Genomic DNA, 21464 nt, shown 5'->3' with positions numbered 1-21464 from the left:
TTCAGGGTTTAGATATTAGAGAATAAATCTGTCTGCCAAAAAGCTTTGATCAGACAGATTTTCTTTGCCAGTGCCATTTCAGTGCACACAAGCTGGACAGAATGTGTTTAGCTGTTAAAATGCAGCACTGAGCTCAGTTTTCATGCATATGCAACATGCATTCTTTAGCAAGCCTGCTGAGGATGAGCGGCGGCGCATCCAGGCTGCAAACCTACCAGCGGAAATGCATTTTTTTTTTCTGAATTATTATGTGACTCCTGGTTCACTCGGTAGCTCATTTGTGTTGCTAAAACCACTTTGTGCACACATAGCAGATCATTTTCACTCCTTTGTGCTAATTCAGGGCTGAGAATCCATGATTCATAAACACCTTGTTGAGATTTTTTTTTTTTCTTTTTCATTTTAGGAGGCCAGGGTCCATTAGTATTTTAGTATGTAGTGGTATGTTTACTTCTTCTTTTTCTTCTTCATCTGAATCTTATTTCCTCTTCTTTTTATCCTTATTACTAAACCTTTTTAACCGTTTTCTGTTGATTCTCTCCAAATTTTGGCCATTTATGACATTTTTGGACCAGCATTGTGAAACCAATTTACAATTGCCAAATAGGAAGTGAGGCTATTTCTCAGCAATACTTTTTATGTATTTTTCTGATCGCACCAAACTTGGCACAAACGTCCGGCAACATGATATAATGTTAATCAACGATCGCCAAGTTCATACTGAAATCTGGACATTTAGCCTCTGATCTCTGTTGGTCCTGGTGTCTTCTGGTCTCCACTAATGGACTGAGCCAAAACTATCCACCCTAAACTATTCATTGTTGCTTGGGGCTATATTGTAGGTTTGAAATAGTTTGTGAATGTGCATCGTTTGTGCAGAATCCTGAGCTTGAGTATCTGTTTCTCATGCCATTGTCTGCGGAAATCTTCAACCAGTTTTTCTTTACTTGCCAGTGAGAAAGGTGTCTGTCTTACAGAGAACGTGAATGAGCAGGTCCACTCCTGCTGTTTGTTACCAATCGCTCTGGCGTTTGACTCCTCCTGGAGAAAAGGCAGGTTACAGTGAGGTTGCCATGGTGAATGCAGCACCTCAACCTACTTGAAAATTAGTGACTTCTGTTTCTTCACCTTCCTGCATAATGAGGTGATTTCTGAGCAGAAACCGATTCTTTTCTAACGTGGGTGGCCTGCTGAGTTCAGGATCTGTAGAGCATTGCTGTCGCAACCAGGCTGAAAGGCCACGTCCCAGGAGAGAGGGAGACCGTCTGGAGTCTGGAGAGGATGCAAGAGCATGCACTCTCTGTGTGTGTGTGTGTGTGTGTGTGTGTGTGTGTGTGTGTGTGTGTGTGTGTGTGTGTGTGTGTGTGTGTGTGTGTGTGTGTGTGTGTGTGCTGATGCTGCGGTCTGAACCAATTCAGCTCTGACTCCAAACAACAAGTAAAGGGCAAAACAGTCAACTTCAATCAAACAAAAAGAAGTTTTTTTTTGCTCAGATTTTTTTCAAGCTGTGAGTTTTTTGTTTACTGAGCCCTCTCTGCTCAGTGCCTGTGTAAGTGCAACGGATGAGAATGAATTACGGTAGCCCGGCTTAATTAAGCACAGTCAGCCACAGGTCGACCTTTCCCTGTAAGACAAACAGCTCTCTTTGCATAGCTGTGCATAGGTATGGAAATGTAGAACCTTCTCGGCTAAGTATGACTTTCAGTACTTTTTCAGAGGACGTCGATTTGCAGTTTGGAGCCGAGAAACAATGCGACAATTACTTAAAGCAGTTAAAGAGTTTTGCCCAGTTGAGCACAAGGTGAAACATAATTAATGAATGATGAATTTAATTTTGAGGAAAAAGGTTGGTTTACTTGCCTGGTTTAATTATGACAGAAATTTGTGAACGCCTAATTTTTGATTTGTTCACTGCACATGGTTATGACCCATAAGACCTTGTGATATATGAGATGAAACGAATAGATTGAGAATATTAATCATGCCATGATCGGATGCTTGTATCTCTATTCATCATGGACATCCTCATCCAGCTTCTCTTTACCTGCCGGTGAGGTCGGTGTGTGTCTAAAGGTCCATATTTTGTAATGTAAGCACATACAGAGAAAGAGAAAGAACAGGTCAGCTCCTGCTGATGTACCAATTGGCTTGGCATTTGACTCCACGTGTTTGGCCCAGCCTCATGGGGAAATAGCAGGTTACAGTGATGTTGCCATGGCGAATGCAGCACCTCAACTTACTTGAAAATGAGTGGCTCCTGTTTCTTGACTCTCGCGCATAACCAGGTGATTTGTTTGTGAAAGGTTTATTTCATTCTTTTATCGTACAGGATTATGACCCATAAGGAAGCGCTGTAGAGAGATGTTGTTGTCTTAATTATCAGTGTTCTGCATATCCACGCACGATTTTTAAGTACATTTCCCTTTGTAGCTCTATTGTAACGTGGCTAGGCGAGGCATGGCTGATGAGACTAGACTGATAGGCAGAGCTCATCGCAGTAATGTTACTTAAGTGCTCATTTTTTCAGCATGTGGGAGAACAACATCGGATGTTAATCACACTTTATTGGGGCCACCGCCGGGATTCAACTCCCCCTGCGAAAAAAAGCGGAAAGACAATGAGCCTTAAATGTGGAAATTCAAAGCCCATGTAAACAGCCAAGCACCGGTGTTCTGTTCAAGCGCAAGCAGCAGGCGCTTGTAAAGTAGACCACATCAGGTGTCTCCCTCTGTTTAAAGGATTTCAGCAGTGTGCTGGTTGTGCTCTTATTCTAGGATCCATTATAATGCAAATGGCATTTTATTTTTGTCTTTGTGCTGTGTTGCATGTGAGCATGGTGCTAGTGCAGCCGGTGCTGCCTGTGTTAGTGTAATCATGTGCATGTAAACATTAAACAAGTGGACTAATGAGCTAAGCTTCTTCTCACTCATTGTTTGAGCTTGGATGAACTTTACATACCGTATTGGATTTAAAAAGTAAAAGCTGATTTAGGACTGAATTAGTGAAATGAGACGAAGCAACACTGATTGTCTTGATAACATAAATACAACTAAACTAGCTGTAAGTCTGGAAGCGTTCGATGTAGCTCCTTAGAATCGTTTGTTTAAGAAAAGTCTCAATTCCTAAGTATGTTCAATAGTAATATAGTGCAAATATGGGCATGCCTCCGCCTTGTGTGTGTGGAGTTTGCATGTTCTCCCTGTGCCTCTGGGTTTCCTCCGGGTACTGCGGTTTCCTCCCCCGGTCCAAAGACATGCATGGTAGGTTGATTGGCATCTCTGGTGTGAAATTGTCTATAGTGTGTGATTGCGTGAGTGAATGAGAGTGTGTGTGTGCCCTGCGATGGGTTGGCACTCCGTCCATGGTGTATCCTGGCTCGATGCCCGATGACGCCTGAGATCACAGGCTCCCCGTGACCCGAGAAGTTCGGATAAGCGGTAGAAAATGAATGAATGAATAAAAAATAGTGCAAATATTTTATGTAAAAAAACAGAAAGAAAGAAAGAAAGAAACAAACAAACAAACAAACAAAGAAGGTAAACGAACCTTTAGAAGCAGTTTAATGCTTTAATGCGACTTTAATGTTTTTAACGTTTTTTCTGAACCCATGACATCTTAGAAAAGCAGAATGTGACATAATTAATCTAAATAACTGCTAATAAATGGGTGTTATAGCTCAGCCCTGCTCAGTTATAGCTTGTGTTTTTCTTGTGTAATAAAAGTACACTGTGTTTTTCTACGACTTTTCTGTCCACTAGTCATATTCGCTACTCATTTCTAAATGTTTCCTCATAAAGTTTGCATCACCAGAGTCTCTCTGTCTTGCAAAGTGATTAAAAAGGAAACACCCCTCCCTGATTGCTGTTTCTTTTCAAAACCACCGGATTTGTTTCCAGCTGTGAGCCGCAGCACTAGTTTAAATCCTGTTTTTCGGATGACGGCTTCAGGGACAGGCAAGACAGACAGATTTATTCATCAGAGCATGTGCATGCGTTTTTGTGATGTAATATGTTACATACATTTTTTTTGTTTTAAGTTCTCTCTTGTGTGTGTGCGTGTGTGTTTGTGTGTGTTTGTGTGTGTCATTCTCAGGTCCACCTCTTCATTGCTCCTCTGGTTCCTCCTCCCCTGTCGCCTCCCTCTACCCGCCCCCTGCCCACGCAGCCAGTGAGAGCCAGGGAAGGTTGCTAGGTAACAGCGGGCCTCGGGCCGACCCCGACTCTGAGTCGGAGGATGAGTTTGGCCCCGCTTCTTCGTTCTTAGTTAAGACCGGCTCAGAGAACGTGAGCGTGTGTGCCCCTGGCTCTGCGGCCGCCGACGGTGAGTGCTTCACACACAGGCTCTGGCTGTACCTGCGGCTTTTTGTTCTTTTTTAAGTACATTTGCATCCAAGTTTTGTGCATTGCTTTTATCTACACTTGTTGTATTGTGCTGTTTGCTAGACTATGGTCCTAGGGGCCTGTGTACATGTATTTGGATAGGATGACAATAGACTTTGAGTCAACTTGGCACTTTGTAGCTCAAGATGCTCACCTCAGGCAAGTTTTAAGCTGTAGTTTAAGATGAGTCAAGTGTCAAAGGAAGAATTTTTTTTTTTTTTTTTTTTTGCCTGGGGTTTTTGCTAAGGCCCACAGGGGAGTGTAGTCCATATTTTAAGAGCCTATACACCTTCAGAGGTGGGTGTTCACCACAAAGACATGCCAAACACTTTCAAGTAAGCTTAGAGAGAAGTACCTGAGACTCTTCTAATACAGCTAAACGTCTGAAAATATTGTTGGTCTCCAGAACTTCTTGAGTTCCTCGTTTTTGTCCTCAATCCTAGGCATTTAATTTCACCAACTGAACTTTCCCTGATACTGGACACCCTTTATTTTAAAACATGTTAAAGCTGCAGAGAAGGTAACACTCCTATTGTCACACCAATTACTGAAATATCCTTGTACTTCCACATCCCTGTGGATACTAGAGCTTTATTTTTTTGCACAGCAGCATATTAAATCTCATTTTGAGAACTTGATTAACTTGAAATGTCTCGCACACTTTTTTCAACAAACGGCTTATTCCTCCAATTGTTCCCGACAAGCCAAAATGCATGACTCCTATTGTTGGATCTCTCCTGTTTAGCGCAGACCTCAGCAAGTCTTGCTCCATTGCCCTTGTCATGGTAGATTTCGTCCTGTGTCGTGAGTGCTGGCGTGGTCCACAACAGCTTCACGCTTGAAAGGTCTAGCAATTTGCAAGGGCCTTGAAGTTCAGATATCTTTAGTAATGGTTTCTAAAGGTTTTGTTTTTTTATACCTAGTAAATAATTAAGAGACGTCAAAAAGAACGAAGGAATAATTAATTGATAACATGACTAATGTAAGTGGTGGACTGTAACTTTGTAAAACGGTAAATGAACACGAAGGAAGGAGGGAACTTGGCCGACACGTTATAGCCTTACGGCGAATGTCTGCTTCTTTGAGACGTGATGTCATGCTAATTTTAAATGACAGCTTTCTTTCATTGCCTCATTAGTGTTAAGTATTTTCCCTAATCTTTCAAGACTTGTGAAATTCCTTCTTGGCTCCTTATCTCCTAAATTATGACTAAATTATATTAAGCATCATCAATAATAAAAAAAAAATAAAAAAAAAGGGTTTCACAGCTAGAAGTCGGGTCTCAACTGTTTTGAAAGTTAAATAGTGAAAATGAGTAGCAGAGTATAAAAAAGATAGAAATTCATTCAGGCTAAATCAAGAAATCAGGAGCTGCTACACTGGCACCCCCCCCCATCGCTTGTTTTTGCATTTTATTCAGTAAGAAATCCTTTTTGGTGATATTTGGTCATATTTTGGATTCAAGCAACTGATGCATATTTAAGCAAGGCATAGTTTTGCGCACTGATTGCTCTAATGATCATTTCGGCTTGTGACTCTACACTAATGAGCTGCTAATCAGAAGCAAGGTCCTGGATGGTAAATCAGCTGTAGGTTGATATTATGGTTGTACTTGTTTATTTATGAAGTCTTTTAAAGTCTTTAAAAAATGTGCAATTTCACTAAAAGCAGAAATTTTACAAATAAAACATGAACTTTTCAAGACTGTTCATGAATAAATCCTGATTATTTAAAGTTTGAAGTTTTTCCAAAACCTGTGTTTTTCGCTGATGAGCTTGTAGATCATTAAGACAAGTGCAGCCAGCATTTGTAGAACTTTTGCTACCAGTCAGCTTTAGTAATGGCTTTTGAAGAGGATTGTACACCACAAAAAATAAAAGTGCATCACAAGTCAGTATCAGTGCAAAATCTTTTCCTTCACAAAGCCTTTTGCTTTGCCAGCATCATGCGAAATAATCTCCAGTATTTTTGTGCCAGTCCTCCTCTCACTATGTCTTGCAGTCATTTCTGAATACTTTTCCAAAATACAATATGTCTAAAAGCTAGCTCAAAGCAAGAGTCACAGATGTATTGGCTGGACTTGGTCTAATGATGTAGAGCCATATCGATAACAAACACAGAACAACACATCCTTTTTCTGCATGAGTTCATTTACAGTTTCATTTTGGATTTTAAAAGAAACAAAAGAAATTGTGTTAAAATCCACTTTGTCTGATTTTTATTTATTTATTTCTTTATTTATTCAAGTTCTTCTATTGGATTTTGAAAGATCAATCAAAAAGAACCATTTGTGTTTTATTTTTTTTTTTTTAGATTTTTTCCCCTGTTATTAACCAAAACAGATTGGTCAAAAGCTACAGCTACTCTTCTCTTTAGTTTCTTTTTTTTTTTTCACCTCATCAACGTGATTTTCAGTTTTTGGATATAATGCTGGATAGATTGCATACATCTAGCTAACATACAGATACTCATGTGATATTGACCTCACCTGAGCGATATTTTGTAAGTTTCTATTACCAAGTACCATGAAACACGAAAGATGTGCTGTGATGGTGGATTAAACACCAGTTAAAACCACTAGCGTCTTGAGCTGATACGCAACATCATAGCATCAGAAATCAAAAAATAAGTCAAATATGATCCAGAGATTTTTAAGCAGTTGCTGCAATTGGACTTCACAGTTCATTCCTAATGTGAACACCACTCTGTACTGTATGTATATGTATAGAGTTAGAACAGTGGCTTTTTTTTTTATTAGACCAACACTGAGAGCATTCAGAGTCAGAAGAGGACACGAGAGGCTGAATGACTGTAAGACTGTAAGCACTTGCTCTTTCCCAAAGGTCCTTTGATGCAGCATAACAAAAAATGCTCTAAATAATTGATCAACTTTACCAGTTAACTACCCAAAGGCTTGCACTTGCATCACGCTCTGGAGGATTCCAGCCATCTGTCAGCACATTAGATGCCTATGTGTGGATTCTGCTTTCTTCACAAACAACCGCTGGTCATCTAGCAAACAACTGTGATGAAGTGACTCGCCAGTTTTAAAGTTGGGATCCATCTCTTTTTGACACGTGGCTGTGATTTGCATCAGTTGTATAGGTTACCCTGAGGCTGACAGTGAGGGGTAGCACAAACACCAAGGAAGCAGCCTCTTTTGCCTGCGAGCTATGTGAAGCACCATGCTGCTCTGTTTGACTGAAACAAAAGAGCATGCAATAGCAGCTTTGGCATGCTGAACGTAAGTGTAACATAATGGAAGCCTTTTTGTCTAGGATCAACTGTGGGACAATGCACTGTTGCGGATATAGTAGCAAAGCCTAAAGCAGCTCTCTTGAGATTTCCCTTGACAGTTCATCAAGTCATCAGCAGTCTCACCTCCTTCTTATTACCAGCAAATAAATGACACGTGATAAATGAGATATCATCTTCAGAGAGGTCATTTTTCATCGCCCTGCTGCTATTATTGGCAAATCTGTGCCAGGAAAAAGAAGCCAATTGTATTATAAAAGGTACGCCACTGTTTATTCACTTACACCACCTAATGAGCCGCTAAAGCCAAATTCACTCTTTCTACCTGCTTACAGCGTGGCATTAAAATATCACACATGGCTATATTTTTTTTGTTCTCATACCTCAGACCTGCCATATCCCCTTTAAATTAATTCGCCTTATTTTAATGAACAGGTGTCATCACATTCATTTTGAAGTGCCATTATGAGCATTAATCATAGCTCGAGATAGCACGCTGAGTTAATTAGCACAGTTAATCTAGAAACTCTGGCCATATGTTTGAACCCGTTCTGGTGCACCATCCTTCTTTCTCTCACATTGTCACCATGTCAGGAAATAAAACAAGAACATTAGAGTGCACGAGTACAGTTCACTGTTTTGACCGGACCTCTTATGTAGGTTAAAAAAAGCACTATAATGAAACAAATGAGAGAAAGAAGGAGTACGACAGCAACAGCATACATGTGACATGTGTGCAAGTCCACACTTTCACGTCTCATGTAAAACGATAAGGGAGCATGGAGCAGGAACTGAGTTGCTCTGCGCTGATATGATTCCATGTCCATCTTTTGAAATCAGCCCTATTATGTAGTTACAGAAACGTGATCTTGTGCTGAGAGGTGAGCTACAGGCTTTCTCAGGGTTTCAGAGCCTGAGGTATTTGTTAGTCATCTCAGGCAGATGAGAGAGAATTATACACAAGATAATCTTGGTATCTGGGTAAAAAGGAGTAAAACATCAAGTCTAAGTGATGTAAAAAAAAAACAAAAAAAAACAAGGCATCAAATAATTCCGCCTCAGACATAACCGAAACAGAACAAGCAGCTCAGTTTAAAAACTGAGAAATTAAAACATATTGCCACAGGGGCTGGCGTACATGTCTGATTCACTGGTATTCTAACATCCATCACACTGACTGCGCTCTTCTAACTTTCTGAGTGTAATAAGCCATGATACATGAAATAAAAGTACTGGGTGTACTTTATGGGTACACTACGGCTTCATTTTCTTTATCTAATCTACATTAACTCTCAGAGATATCCCGTGCACTGAAACAGAAGAAGAAAAAAAAAAAGGAAAGAAAAAAAAAAGAAAGAAAGAAAAATAATCCCCTTCTGAATGCTTTCTGCCCTGCTTTAAGGCCAATGAGGTGAGCTCACTGAAGCTTGGGCTTCGTTATTGAGCATGCGTTGCACCGTGGCCCCTTGGTTTGTGTCTGGGCCTGGATCCTGGAGAGGGTTTTAAAGCAGGGTGTGGGCTCCCTGCTGGGCTGCTGTTCTCCAGATTTAGGGCTCTGCTTTCAACCCCACCATACTGTTGTTTGCATCTTTTCGTTTGAGGCAGCATGGGGTTTGGCCACAGTAGGCTGCTAATTGAGAATGGATCTCCTCTGTAAAGACTGATTCAACATGCCTTTGCAGCTGACTGGGCAGGAATGAGCGGCAGGGAACGAAGCCGCCGGGTCGTCCTTCATACCTGCATTTAGATGAGCCGAGCTCGGTTTGGAACTCACTTTATCACATGCCTCCTTCCTGTCGCCTGCACGAGGGGAGCAAATGGGGTTTAAAGAGGTCACAGTGGAACGAGTTTTCCGCAGGAGATACTTTGATATTAAAATAAAGATGAAGAAGTGGTGAGTTAATGAGCAGCACATGGCATAGGAGGAATCTGTGTGAATCCGCTAAAGGCTTTTTCTAGTTGGTATTCCATTGATGGTGGCCTTTTCCTGAGACTTCAGTCTCTTCGAAGATTTATGGCTATAGAGAAGCGCATAGCGGTCAGCCAGCAGGACCGTAACAGCGGACCCTGCATCTGATAGCATTTCAGCAGCTGCTGGCCGAAACTAGGTTTTTAATGTAGTCAGTCTTTTTTGAAGTTACCATGGAGATAACAAAAGAGGCAATCAATGCCATCTGTGCATTTCACTATCAAATCCATCTTCAGGACCTTTAAGGATTCATAAGCTATGTCATGCATGTTAATCAAAGATTTTCAGCAGCGTCGTTGTGAACGGTTTGGGTAATTATCACTAATATTATCATTAATACAGAAAAAGAACAAAGACCTTTGTCGCAATTCATTTAGGAATTTTTGTTTTGTACAATATAAATACAGACACCTGTCTCACTATTCCTCCCGATATGACAGCTTTGATTTGCTGGTATCAAATTTATGTATAGATCCTGTGCTCTGTTCCCAAGCATGCTCGCCTTCAGACACAGCCCTGTGAAGACAGCTTCTTTTCCCCTGTGTCCTTCCTTCTCTGTCTTCTCTAATGGTGAAAAACAGTAGTTTGACTGGTGAGCAGAACTGAGAACAGTAGTGATGAAACCAGAATTCCCCAGGCTTTGAATTAAGCTCTGGGGAAACGTTTCAGCTTCTTCGCTTCTCTGTATCTAACATCTGGTAGCTGGAAAAAAAAACACGTGGATAGAAGAGCCACCTCTATCGATGCTGTATTTGAGTAGACAAACACTATTACGTTGGGGTTTGATGCTCCTGTGCTTAGCTGTAGGGGCTGCAGCAGTGGATTGCTTTTAATGATCTGTCTGGCTGTTGACTGTCTTTTGATTAATTCTGAATCAAATCTCTCACAACTCCAGCAGTTTGAGCGGGTGTTCAGGGCATGTCGTGCCTTGTCAGGTGTAACCATCGTTGGTGTGGGTTGTTATTTTTGAGCTTTGGGTCGATACACACAGCTCGTGGAGGGTTGTTTGTCTTTATTTCTGCCTCGATATTAACAGGAAAGTTGCCATGTGCGGATATGACACTGAAAATTGCTGTCAAACTTTTAGAAATTGAAGTATGAGCTTAGATATATATGCAGAAGTTATATCTGAATGCCTGACCTCACTGCTTATCAATTATTTAGATCCACAAATCAATTCTGCACAAGCTTTGATGGTTTTGTATCAGCCATCGGTTAACTAACGCCGCAGACTGAAGCAACCTGATTTTCCTTAGAGATTGATTTCAGACGTACTTAATGGGTCTTTGTTGCCTGCACATATTGAACACGGAATAGGAGTCTCCTATTTATTTTATTTTATTTTTATTTTTTTATTTGCCCCGTGCAGACAATTTGAGGCAGTTTTGAGGAAATTCTAAATCACTTTCCATTCATTATCCTGATTTGGTTTTTAATAACAAAATTATACAAGTTTTTTAGTTAGTTTATTTTAGTTATTGAATGTAAACTTTACCCTCTAAATTAGCTAAATTATGCAAAAATCCTAAACTGTTGCAAAACTATATTTCCTGGGAAATTGCTTAGCGACTGTAAATATTTTATTAGATCGTTGTTTCTTTAAAAATACAATGTTTTATACTTTAAAACTGATGGTTTCCCTACACATATACAGTGACATTTTATTATTTAAAAAATGTACATTAACATTAAATATTATTTAATGCAATAAACAATAGTAATAAACTGAATGAATTTCAAATTTATTGGATAAAAAAGGTGTCGCTTAAAGAACCATCCAAAAAAAGGGCTGAGTGGATATGAAGGAAGGAAGGAAGGAAGGAAGGAAGGACGGAAGGAAGGAAGCAAGGAAGGAAGGAAGGAAGAACGGAAGGAAGGAAGGAAGGAAGGAAGGAAGGAAGGAAGGAAGGAAGTTTGACCAAAGTTCTGTCTAGAATGTACTTGTGTGATTATAAATTATTATGTGAATGAGGGTGTGATTATAAATTATTACAAACACCAGAGAGTGTTATTATGAACAATGTATTTTTTAGTCATATACAGTCTGATAACTGTGTATTGATAAGAGGGGTTTTTGTTCTCAAAGAGCACATGTAGTTGGTAACTTCACACCATCGAAACTAAAGATAAAAAAATCTTTTTGAGATCGAAAATGACATAGAAATGGTTTTCTTTGCTCACCAAACTTGCCACGCTGAAACACTTTATTGTTATTGTTAGTGTGCTTTCCTCACACAGTGCATGTTGTGCCATAGTGACATGGATATGATCACTCATGCATTTGATCACTCATGTCAAAGGCACTTTGTAAACGGTATAAAATAGCAGAAGTCAAGCTATTCACAACCCACGTATGCGCTGTACTGTATGTATGTACTGCCGCTTATTCTGTAGGCATGGCAAAGGACAAATGCTTCAATTCCAGTCTAAATAATTGGAAATGATATCAACAGAACAAACCTCAAAGTTATTATTTCCACAGTGATGTAAGAGCAAACAGAAATCATTTGAGTCAAGAGAGATTGGACTGTTCTGTTATTTACCTCAGGAGAAGAGACTAGAGACACTGATGTAGATAACCACTAGTGTACCTTTACTGTACTTGTGCTTGAGATACATGCTCAAGAGAAATGGATTGCAGACATATTCCAGCATATGTCACCTTGTAGAGGGTTTTTTCCACTCTGCTACACAGACACTTCTCTTGGTAGCCTCTCATTAACATGGTGTCCATTTTTAACTGTTTTTAACTAGTTATGAAACTTCGATGTGCCATTTTTCTCAGCGCTGCTTCTCTCCCTCCGTAACAGCTGCATGACACATTTGTTGTTTCGTAATTATGAAACACTTTGATATCCTACAAACTGTCAGCTTGGATAATTAGGTGGAAATTGCATTACATCTCCAGAGATTTTTTCTCCACTCTATTCCTCTAGGCAAAGGGGTTTTTAGCAAACGAGGAGAACTGGAGCTTTTTTCTGGGATGGGGGCTATTTTGAAGTTTGAAGCTCAGAATCTTATTTTGGTCTTCTCCTGCTTCTTTTGCCTGGTTTGTCTAAATATCGATCAGCCCTTCCACACAGGTTTAAGCGATTTTAAACCGCGACTGATTTATTTGCTGTGTCGTGATTTTTATTGTCTCAAGGACTCGAATGTGCCTCAGCATTTGTGCTTTTCAATGAAAATAAAGCTCTTACTCATGAACGCTGCATCAGCTGTTCTCATTTGCCATCTGCTATTTTAGGGGACCCAAAGGCCATCTCAAGAGCACACACATTGTGAAATCCTGACCAATGTTTCGTTGTGGAAAAGGTTCACTCGTAATTGAATCATTTGGAATCACTGATACAAACCTCCATGAGGAAAGATTTACAATGTATGGACTTAAGTTTTAAGTCTTAAGTTTTTTTTTTTTACTAATTAAAACTAGACTGGTTCCATTATTGGAAATGTTTAACAGATTTGTAAGAGTTTACGCTAAATATTTTCTCTTTACTTCTTAACATACGCTGCAGAAATTCGGATTTTTAAGGGAAAAGCATAGCGTCACTCACACATATGTGTTTTCTGGCAGATATAATCACAGACTTAATAATATCTGAATTACTAGTGGGGATCTCGATGTATTCGACATTTATACCTTAAATGCAAGTGAAAACAGCTAGCCTTCTGGTGCAGAAGGAAATAACAGCCACTTTCCTTCATCGCTTTCATTCTGTTTTGGTGGCGGTTTCATCAGGGTCATCGTCAGCTTGGCTCGGAGAAGCATCAGGCTCTCTGTAATCGGGAGCGTGGGATTGTGCGAACGTGAGTCTTTATGGATCCATCTGTCACTGCTCTCTGACAAACGATCCAGGGCTGCGCCTGAAATGAAGGGGAATAAAAAAAGAAACCGGGTATCTGTCGGTGACATATCCCATAATGATTCTGGACAAAAAAACCTGCTCACCACATGCCATAAAGCGTACATGTCCTCATTTCAGTAAGGTGATTTATCATAACGTTAATTAATTAAAGCTGTGGTCATGTTCTTGTAATGTTCGATATTCTATACACAATCAGGCAGCATCTGTAAAATATCTGCTCATAGGGAAAAGTCCAGAAGCTTCCAGAAGTCTGTAAATGAAGAAAAGAAAAAAAAAAAACAGATGTGGACCACTGATGTCCATTTACTCAGCACCAATAAAATCAAGTCAAATCAGCAATGTTTTGAGGGTTTGTATTAATATCGGAAATTCAATTAACTTCAGCCAAATCGTCTCTCTCTTTCTCTCGCTTTCTCTCTCTCAAAAAATATGGTTTTGCCAATGGCAGAACTCTTTGCCTGAATGCTTAGGGATTTAACACTTTGAAGAAACTTTAACAGTTTTCTGATGCACCGTTTAGTGGAACAGTGAGCTACAAAATCAATCAGATGAACTTCCTGTGGGTCTACACAATACATCAGCCTCCCTTTGGCAACATTTTAGTCGGTTTAGACTTTCTGGTTGTAGACGGTATCCATGCTAATAGCTGTGCTTCGTCTCTGTTAGATGGCTCAAAATATAAAAGATATAGATTTTTTTTAGCAGGTTTTGCAACTTTTAAATCTTAGACGGTTTCATAGGTGTGAAATTAATTAACCGACATTTATTTTTATTACACTTAAGCTTCTCAGTGGTGTACTATAGACACATGGGTAAATGGTCACGATGACTAACAGGAGAGCGCGTACAAAAATGGTGGTAAACATTGGATGCAAAAAATTTTTTATAGCTGATTTGGTTCAGAATATAACATACCATGAAGAGCCGATAGCTTCCATCCTGGTCTATCCAATGTCTGTTAGTTCCCCAAGTCCCCTGACATGCAGTGACAGCAGGATACAAAACAAAAGTTGCAACTCTGACAAGCCTCCTGATGGCAGACTCTGACCTGTTGGACAGCACATCATAATGGAAGCACAGTGGCTGACTCTGGTAATTCAGCATACTTGATAATGACAGCTTGTCAGCAGTGCATGTAGCTAATGCTGAATGGGAGGTTCCAGCTGCCAGCCGAGACGTGATGGTGGATGTCAACTAGGCATAATTCTGCTCACATAGTCTTAGTGCTAGTGCATGTAACCCTAGCTGTAAATTTCATGCTGTGCCGTAACATGCCTCTAATATTATGTTTTGCAAATCCCATTATATGGACCAGATCCTTTTAGTTTTTCTTAGCAACAACCTGAGTCAGCATAGGATACTCAATGGAGATCAGAATAAACTATTCTCAACCTCAAATACTCCTACCATGGAACATGTGTTAGCTTTTGTACAGTTTTCTGGCTCCAAGTTACAGGATACTGAGGTTACAATCCACATTTCTGTGTATATTGTGACGCAATCAATTTAATTTTAATTTGAAGCCATTATCAGTGAGTAAACTGGATAATCTTGAATGATTGATGATGGACTGCAGGCAAATGTTGCTCATTGCCTGTCAGATTGCCTCCTTCTCCAAAAAAAAAAGGTAGTTTCTGGCCACTGACAAGACAACAGACAGTCATCAGCATAACATTTGCAAAAATAAGCCTGTGTACAGTCAGTAATTGGATTAATAGTCAAAGTTAAGTCAAATAAATAAAAATAGTAAGAAATGCTTCAACATTGTGTACACCTACTGTACACCTACACACTTTTCCAACTAGCACCCTAAAATGTTTCCTGTCCTCTGTCTTTGTCTCTGGTATAACCTATAAATGCTGTACAACAGAGAGTTTCCCTGTCAAAAAAATGGTCCAAGATCCTTGTGGATGCCAGAGCCCATGAGAATAATGTTTTTACTAAGAGTGTACAGATTTTCATGCAATGCTTGCAGGTTATAATGCATTAATTTAACCTTACTCCTCCTCTCATTCCCTTTCCTCTTCGTCTCTGCTTTCCTCCTCCTCCTCCTCCTTTCCTCAGAGGGTTCTTACCAGAATCATTCGCGCCTGAGGACACCTCCACTCCCCCTCTCCCACTCGCACTCTCCTAGTCAGCACCATGGCACGTCTGTGGGTTCGCTGAGCCGGAGTAACTACACGCCACGCAGTAACGTCAGTCCAGCACCCACCGACAGCACCGCGGCACCCGAGGGACCCTCTAGCGCACCAGACTCTGGAAGTGCACAGGACAACTGGCTCCTCAACAGCAACATCCCCCTGGAGACCAGGTAGGACAGAGGACATGGCTTTTTTTCTGGAAATGCCTAGTGCTTGAATAGAATAATAGAACGATAATTCACCAAATGCATGTAATGAACTTTAGCCTGGGATCTAAAATCTTTACATTTTAATGAGCACAGTTATATTGATGGAAATCCGAGAGACAGCATTTTCTGTAATCAGAATTAGAAGTTAACTACAGTCTAATTATAGTTTGTGTACTTTTAAGAAAGTTGTTAATGTGTTGTAAAGCCTATAAGCAGCAGTACAGGTTCGACAGTGAGGCATTGCACCGTGTCAGTCACACTAAAGGTTGTTTGGTGCACTTTTCCCTAATGAGCTCCAGGTGGAACAGTGTCTCATCAGGTCACCTATAAAATGGTCTGAACTCCAAATGTAGGTCAGCGCTGCGAAAGGCCACAATTAATCTGTGCATTCCACAATACCTTGAATGTCATGAGGAAGGCAAGGGACAGGACCAATGGCCTACCGCAGGCTCGTCTGTAGTGAGCCAGACTTGTGAGATTACACCACAGAGACACCATTGGCTGCGCATGCCAGAGGTCTTGCATGGAGGTTAGGACAACAGGCAGATGTTGATCAGGTCACAGATGTTATCGTAGGCTTTGTTTTAGCAGTCTTTGTGTGAGTCTTACAGTCAGTTTGTATGGGATTGAGGATATTAGTCTAGATAAACACAAGCTACCACTGCTTTTAGAGCCAAGGGGTCATTTTCATAGTTGAGTAATGTTTATGCTTATACATAATAATGTATAATGTTTTCCTGGTACAATGTCCAGGCCTGGCAGAGTGCTGCGTAGGTGTTTAGCACTGTGTAAGCGTTTGGGTCAAACATTACAAGAACAAAAAAAAAACAAAAAAAAAAAACAAAAGAATTGTTTAAAACATTCTGTAATGTGGATGGTTATATAGGAAATGACAGTTTTGCATTTTTGTGCATCATTATACTTAATGACTTGGTTCTTTGCATATGCACAAGCTATATCTGATGTACGTTGGCGTACAGCTCTAGCACAACTGCACTGTTTACTGCTCCAGCAGAGCGACCTTCAGTAAACTCCTGCTCAGATGGCTGTCATCGCCAGGGCACTGAGTCACCGTGCATCCAAACCATGCCACAAAAGAAAAGCACTGTTTTCCCCTCTGCATGAAATGTACAAAGCTTGTTGCTCTTAAGTATATTATATATAGTAGATAATGGATAAATAATTGCACATTGAAGGCACCTGTAGAGCAGCTCTCACTCTACAGCCCTGGGTCCTTGTTTATCTCCGATCAGTCTTTGCTCCTGCTGCTTTAGGAGGGTCTTATATGAAGCCGATCAGTCAAGTGCATTGAATGCTGTTGACTGTCTACATCATTCTGGCTGCTCCTAATGCATGGCAAATATCAGAGCTGTCAGGTTAGGACTGAAGAGAGCTGGTGTTCAGATTACCTTCTACTACAGAGCCTATCGCTTTCAGAAGGCAGCTTTGATGCATTTTAATGTTACACGGATATTTACATGGGGAAAGTAAAATAATTAAAATAATAATAATAATAATAATAATAATAATAATAATAATAATAATAATAATTAAATATATTGTGCTTAATATCACACAAGGAAAATGTGCATAACCCAATTTGTATATAACCCAAATAAGTTTGAAGTGGTTTTGATGCTGATGTGTGCAATTTTAGTATTAATACAACTCTGAATCTGGCCCAATATAAATAGTCCTATGAGAATTTCTTCAGAGAATATACCACAAGTTTAAGCAAGTAGTGTGTTAAATTATCACACTGCAAATAACACACTGTCGTGTGTTATTCCTTACCGGTGGCCTAACTGGCTTCTAATATGTACATCTTTCACATTTAGCATTTTAGCATCTGTGCAATATTTCCATTAATATTTTATTCTTATTATTATATTATTATACAATCCAATTTATTTTGACAAGCACATATGCTATGGATCTGTTTGCCTGGAAATCGCTATTTTCACTCTTCTCCATCTCTACACGATTTCTGCAGTGGCGGTCCACTAAACAGGAAAATGAGTGTTAATTTCAGTTTGCGGAGGGACACTTAACGACATAATGACTGATTAGGCGCTACGGATTTTCCCAAAGTTTAATCTGTAGCAGGTATTCCCAGACGAGAACGGAACAGATGGTCATGCCAGCCAGCATGCGGAAGAAAAGGAGGTGTTGAAATAGTGAATAAATCAGCATTATCAACCACTCCCTCATCCAGACCGTTACTCGTATAAAGTCTTATGACAAACAGTAGATCCATTAGGAAAAGTTCACAGGGGCTGGAAACATGGGGCTTTAGGTATTGAGCTGAAAATGGTGCCTTTTCATAAATGCAAGGGATGAACGGAGACATAGAGACTCCCACGACGCTGTGCCTTAGTGTGGTCTTCCTTCGCGCTTTTTTTCTTCCTGTCCACCTACTCTCGATTTGCAGAATCCCTTTCTAACTTAACTCATTTTCATTAAAAGTTTAAATGCTTCTCTCGCTGCCGGAACAAATAAACAGTAAACAATGAGAAGAGCGCGAAGCAGCCTGTAACAGGAAGTGAACAGGAGGGAAACAAGTCTTTTCTCTTGTTGAACTGAAGGTGTGGAGTCTGTGCTCTGCATGCCTGATGGTTCATTCTTCCATTGCATTACCTCAGCATTCCCTTATGGAACAGCCTTCTGTTGAGGATACGATCCGCTGTTGTTCAGACAAAAGAACACTATTTTCTACTGACTGTTAACATCCGTGTTCTTCTTGAAAGTATTTACCGCTTCAGAATATACAGTAATGTAGAACTGCCTATAAAGGATAATGTGTGATTTATTGACTTTTAATTTGACTTTTCAGCGCTATAAAATGTGTAACAGTAATATAACGCCTTGTTCTTTTTTAACCCCAACCGCAAAGGAACCAGAATACTCTAATGTTTATCAGAGAGGAGCAGGACTCTTGCAGAGAAGGGCAAGGGTCATACAATACAAGGTACATGTGTGGCCTGTGTGGGGGAAACATCGTTTAGCACTAGAAACGGGGAGACTTTACACCAACCAACAAACTCCTAGTTTAGTTCCATAAGGGCTTTAAATTTCGATTTTTCCGTTTGTCTCTGTTATGTTTTCCACCTCTACTTCCGAAGTCACAGGATGATCACATCTGTGTTTCCTTCTTGCATGCATGTCCCTCACTCTCACTCCATCTATCCATCTCTCTGCCTGTGTGTAGAAACATAGCAAAGCAGACAATCCTAGAGAGTTTACAGGACAACCTTATAGAGATGGACATACTGGCTACGGCTCGCCGCGACAATGCTTACAGTGACGGGTATGTTGCATGCTCCGACCGCGGCCGCCGTAACTAGTAGGATCTGCTTTGCCATGCTTCCTAGTGGTACACGTGTGCATCGATCTTGTCTTTCCAATCTATCCTTTTGTTTTAATGGGAAACGGCACCTTCCAGCTATAAATATTTTTTGCATGCACAGAACTAACTGTGATCAATGATCGCAAGTAAAATTGTAATTGAATTTCTAGCACATTAAGCTGGTCAAGGTTGCATATGATTCATATGTAATTCATCTCTGAGTATCTCTTACTCGGTCAGTAAAGCGGTCTCACTTGTCTCAAAAATCTCTTTTAAAAGCCAACGAGAAACCACAGCACTCACTCGGACCTGAGCATCTTTGTGTCGTGATCTTCAAGGGCAAGACCATATGTGCCTGATATCCAGCAGCCTTTTGGCACTCCAGAGACACACCCTCTGGAGGTGAATTAGAAGTCACCGCAGAGGCCCATATTAACGAGGATCCTCCGTGGTCATTCGAGCTGTAAATTAAATTACATATCGATTCACAGATTCAGTGCAGCAAACGCTGGTGGCAGGAAAGTTTTTAACCCCAGTCTAAAAGTGACCAAAGCAACCGGAAAAAGTGACAGCTTTACTGACTATGCAGAGATGCTCAGGACTCTCTAACACAGAGGGGGGGAAACACTTATCACAGGCTGGCCTGAATCTTTTGAATACTCCAGCGTTCATTCAGTACTTTGGCTCTGTCGTTATCTACTAACACCATGTATAAATACAGCACATGGGCACTGAATTAATCTCCATACATATTGCACTGTATGTTATACTGTACTTGGGAAAACATAGATACTGTATAAAGGCATGTAATGCTATATAATAACGATTACTTATAAATCAATAGCTATGACAGATTTTGACAAAAATAGCTTCTTTTGCTAGTTACACGAGATTTAAATTTTTTTTTATTGTCTTGTTACTTGATTTTGCTTGAAAGATTGCATTTCATTTTTTTTACCCCTGATATACATCATTTACACACATCACTACGTTTACTGGACATATTTAGAACGTGCTTACATTTCCGTTCATCTTTAATCGCTGAATGTGGAAACACAAAGGAGTATTCAATGTCTGTAAAGTCATTTCAGGCCAGCTTTAATATTAGTCCACATCGACACATGCTGTTGGAATTTGTCTTGTGTGTGAACTTGTGCAATACAGTTTTACTGCACTCTTTTAGACACTTTCTGTTCAAGCCTGGTGGGAGTTCACCGCTGTACTGCACAACATCGCCCGCTTACCCTCTGACCTCCAGCACCGTGTACTCGCCCCCTCCGCGACCTTTACCTCGCAGCACATTCACCCGACCCGCCTTCAGCCTCAAGAAGCCCTACAAGCACTGCAACTGGAAATGCGCCGCCCTCAGTGCCATCCTCATCTCCATCACACTGGTGTTCCTGCTGGTGTACTTCATCGGTAAGTTCTTCATCCTCTTCTTATATCCAGCTTCATATCCTAGAGCCTAGAAATCTGCAATACAAGGTACATGTATTTATGTATGTATGTAGCACTCTATTAATGAGGGCAGTTCCGACTTGAGGAGCACACTTCCTTTAAATATTTTAACACAGAGACATACCAGAGAACATTATGCTGAATGTATTTCATCTTAATAAAGCCAGGATTTTTTTACTTTTCCAGCCGGTTAAAATTTTATGCTCTCCCTAGAAATTTTTCAGTCAGACAGACTCTTTCCTAATTAAGATTTTCTTTTTAATAAATAACACCTTGTCATGAAAGCAGTAAGCTTTGCGTAATCCTGAATAGACAATTCTTTCAAATCCTTTACCCCGAGACAAACAGCGTCTTATCATGCAGAAGCGAAATGTTTTGCACACGCTCCCTTGTGGTCCCGTACAAACCTGTCCGTTACATTCTATGCACGTGAAAAAAAAATCAGATGCCTTATTTTTAATCACAGCACAAACGCAGAATTTTGCTATCCATCAGACCGAGAGTTTGTTGTATATTCAGAGCTCCAACAAAAGAACTTCATCATATGGCTCACATTAACATGTGTATCTGTTTAGCATATAAATTATTTCATTGTTATAAATGCAATCTTAGAAGAGGGGATCTGAAGTAAGATTTTATAAAGAGAAAAAAAAAACGGGGGGAAAAAAAGCAAGCACAAGGGCACATCAGTACAGCGACGTTGGAATATTTTTCAGAACAATTTCCCATCATCAGAGAGAAAATAGCTTCTGCTGCTTCATCAGTGAGAATAAATATGCATCGTAGCAGAATGATGATTAAAAATAACATAATTTCTTTTTCCCTCCTCTGGCTAAATGAT

General features: G+C 40.1%; 1 protein-coding gene across 6 annotated transcripts in view; it reads left to right on the top strand.

The window, feature by feature from the left end:
- The window catches only part of tenm4 (teneurin transmembrane protein 4), a 188938-nt gene that overhangs the window by 78788 nt on the left and 88686 nt on the right, over positions 1–21464 (top strand). For 4 of the 6 annotated variants that reach the window (XM_047820861.1, XM_047820860.1, XM_047820859.1 and 1 more), the window contains exons 4-7: positions 4093–4320; positions 15534–15780; positions 19028–19126; positions 20349–20584. In XM_047820861.1, coding sequence (XP_047676817.1) covers positions 4093–4320; positions 15534–15780; positions 19028–19126; positions 20349–20584 — 810 coding nt within the window. Of the gene's footprint in view, positions 1–4092; positions 4321–15533; positions 15781–18712; positions 18788–19027; positions 19127–20348; positions 20585–21464 lie in introns of all 6 variants that reach the window. The other 2 variants (XM_027148039.2, XM_047820862.1) reach the window with 2 other exon arrangements.

Source organism: Tachysurus fulvidraco, chromosome 11, assembly GCF_022655615.1.
Source record: "Tachysurus fulvidraco isolate hzauxx_2018 chromosome 11, HZAU_PFXX_2.0, whole genome shotgun sequence".
Taxonomy (NCBI): Eukaryota; Metazoa; Chordata; class Actinopteri; order Siluriformes; family Bagridae; genus Tachysurus; species Tachysurus fulvidraco.
The sequence above is the reverse complement of the archived record's forward strand: the minus strand, read 5'-3'. Positions and strand labels throughout refer to the sequence as shown.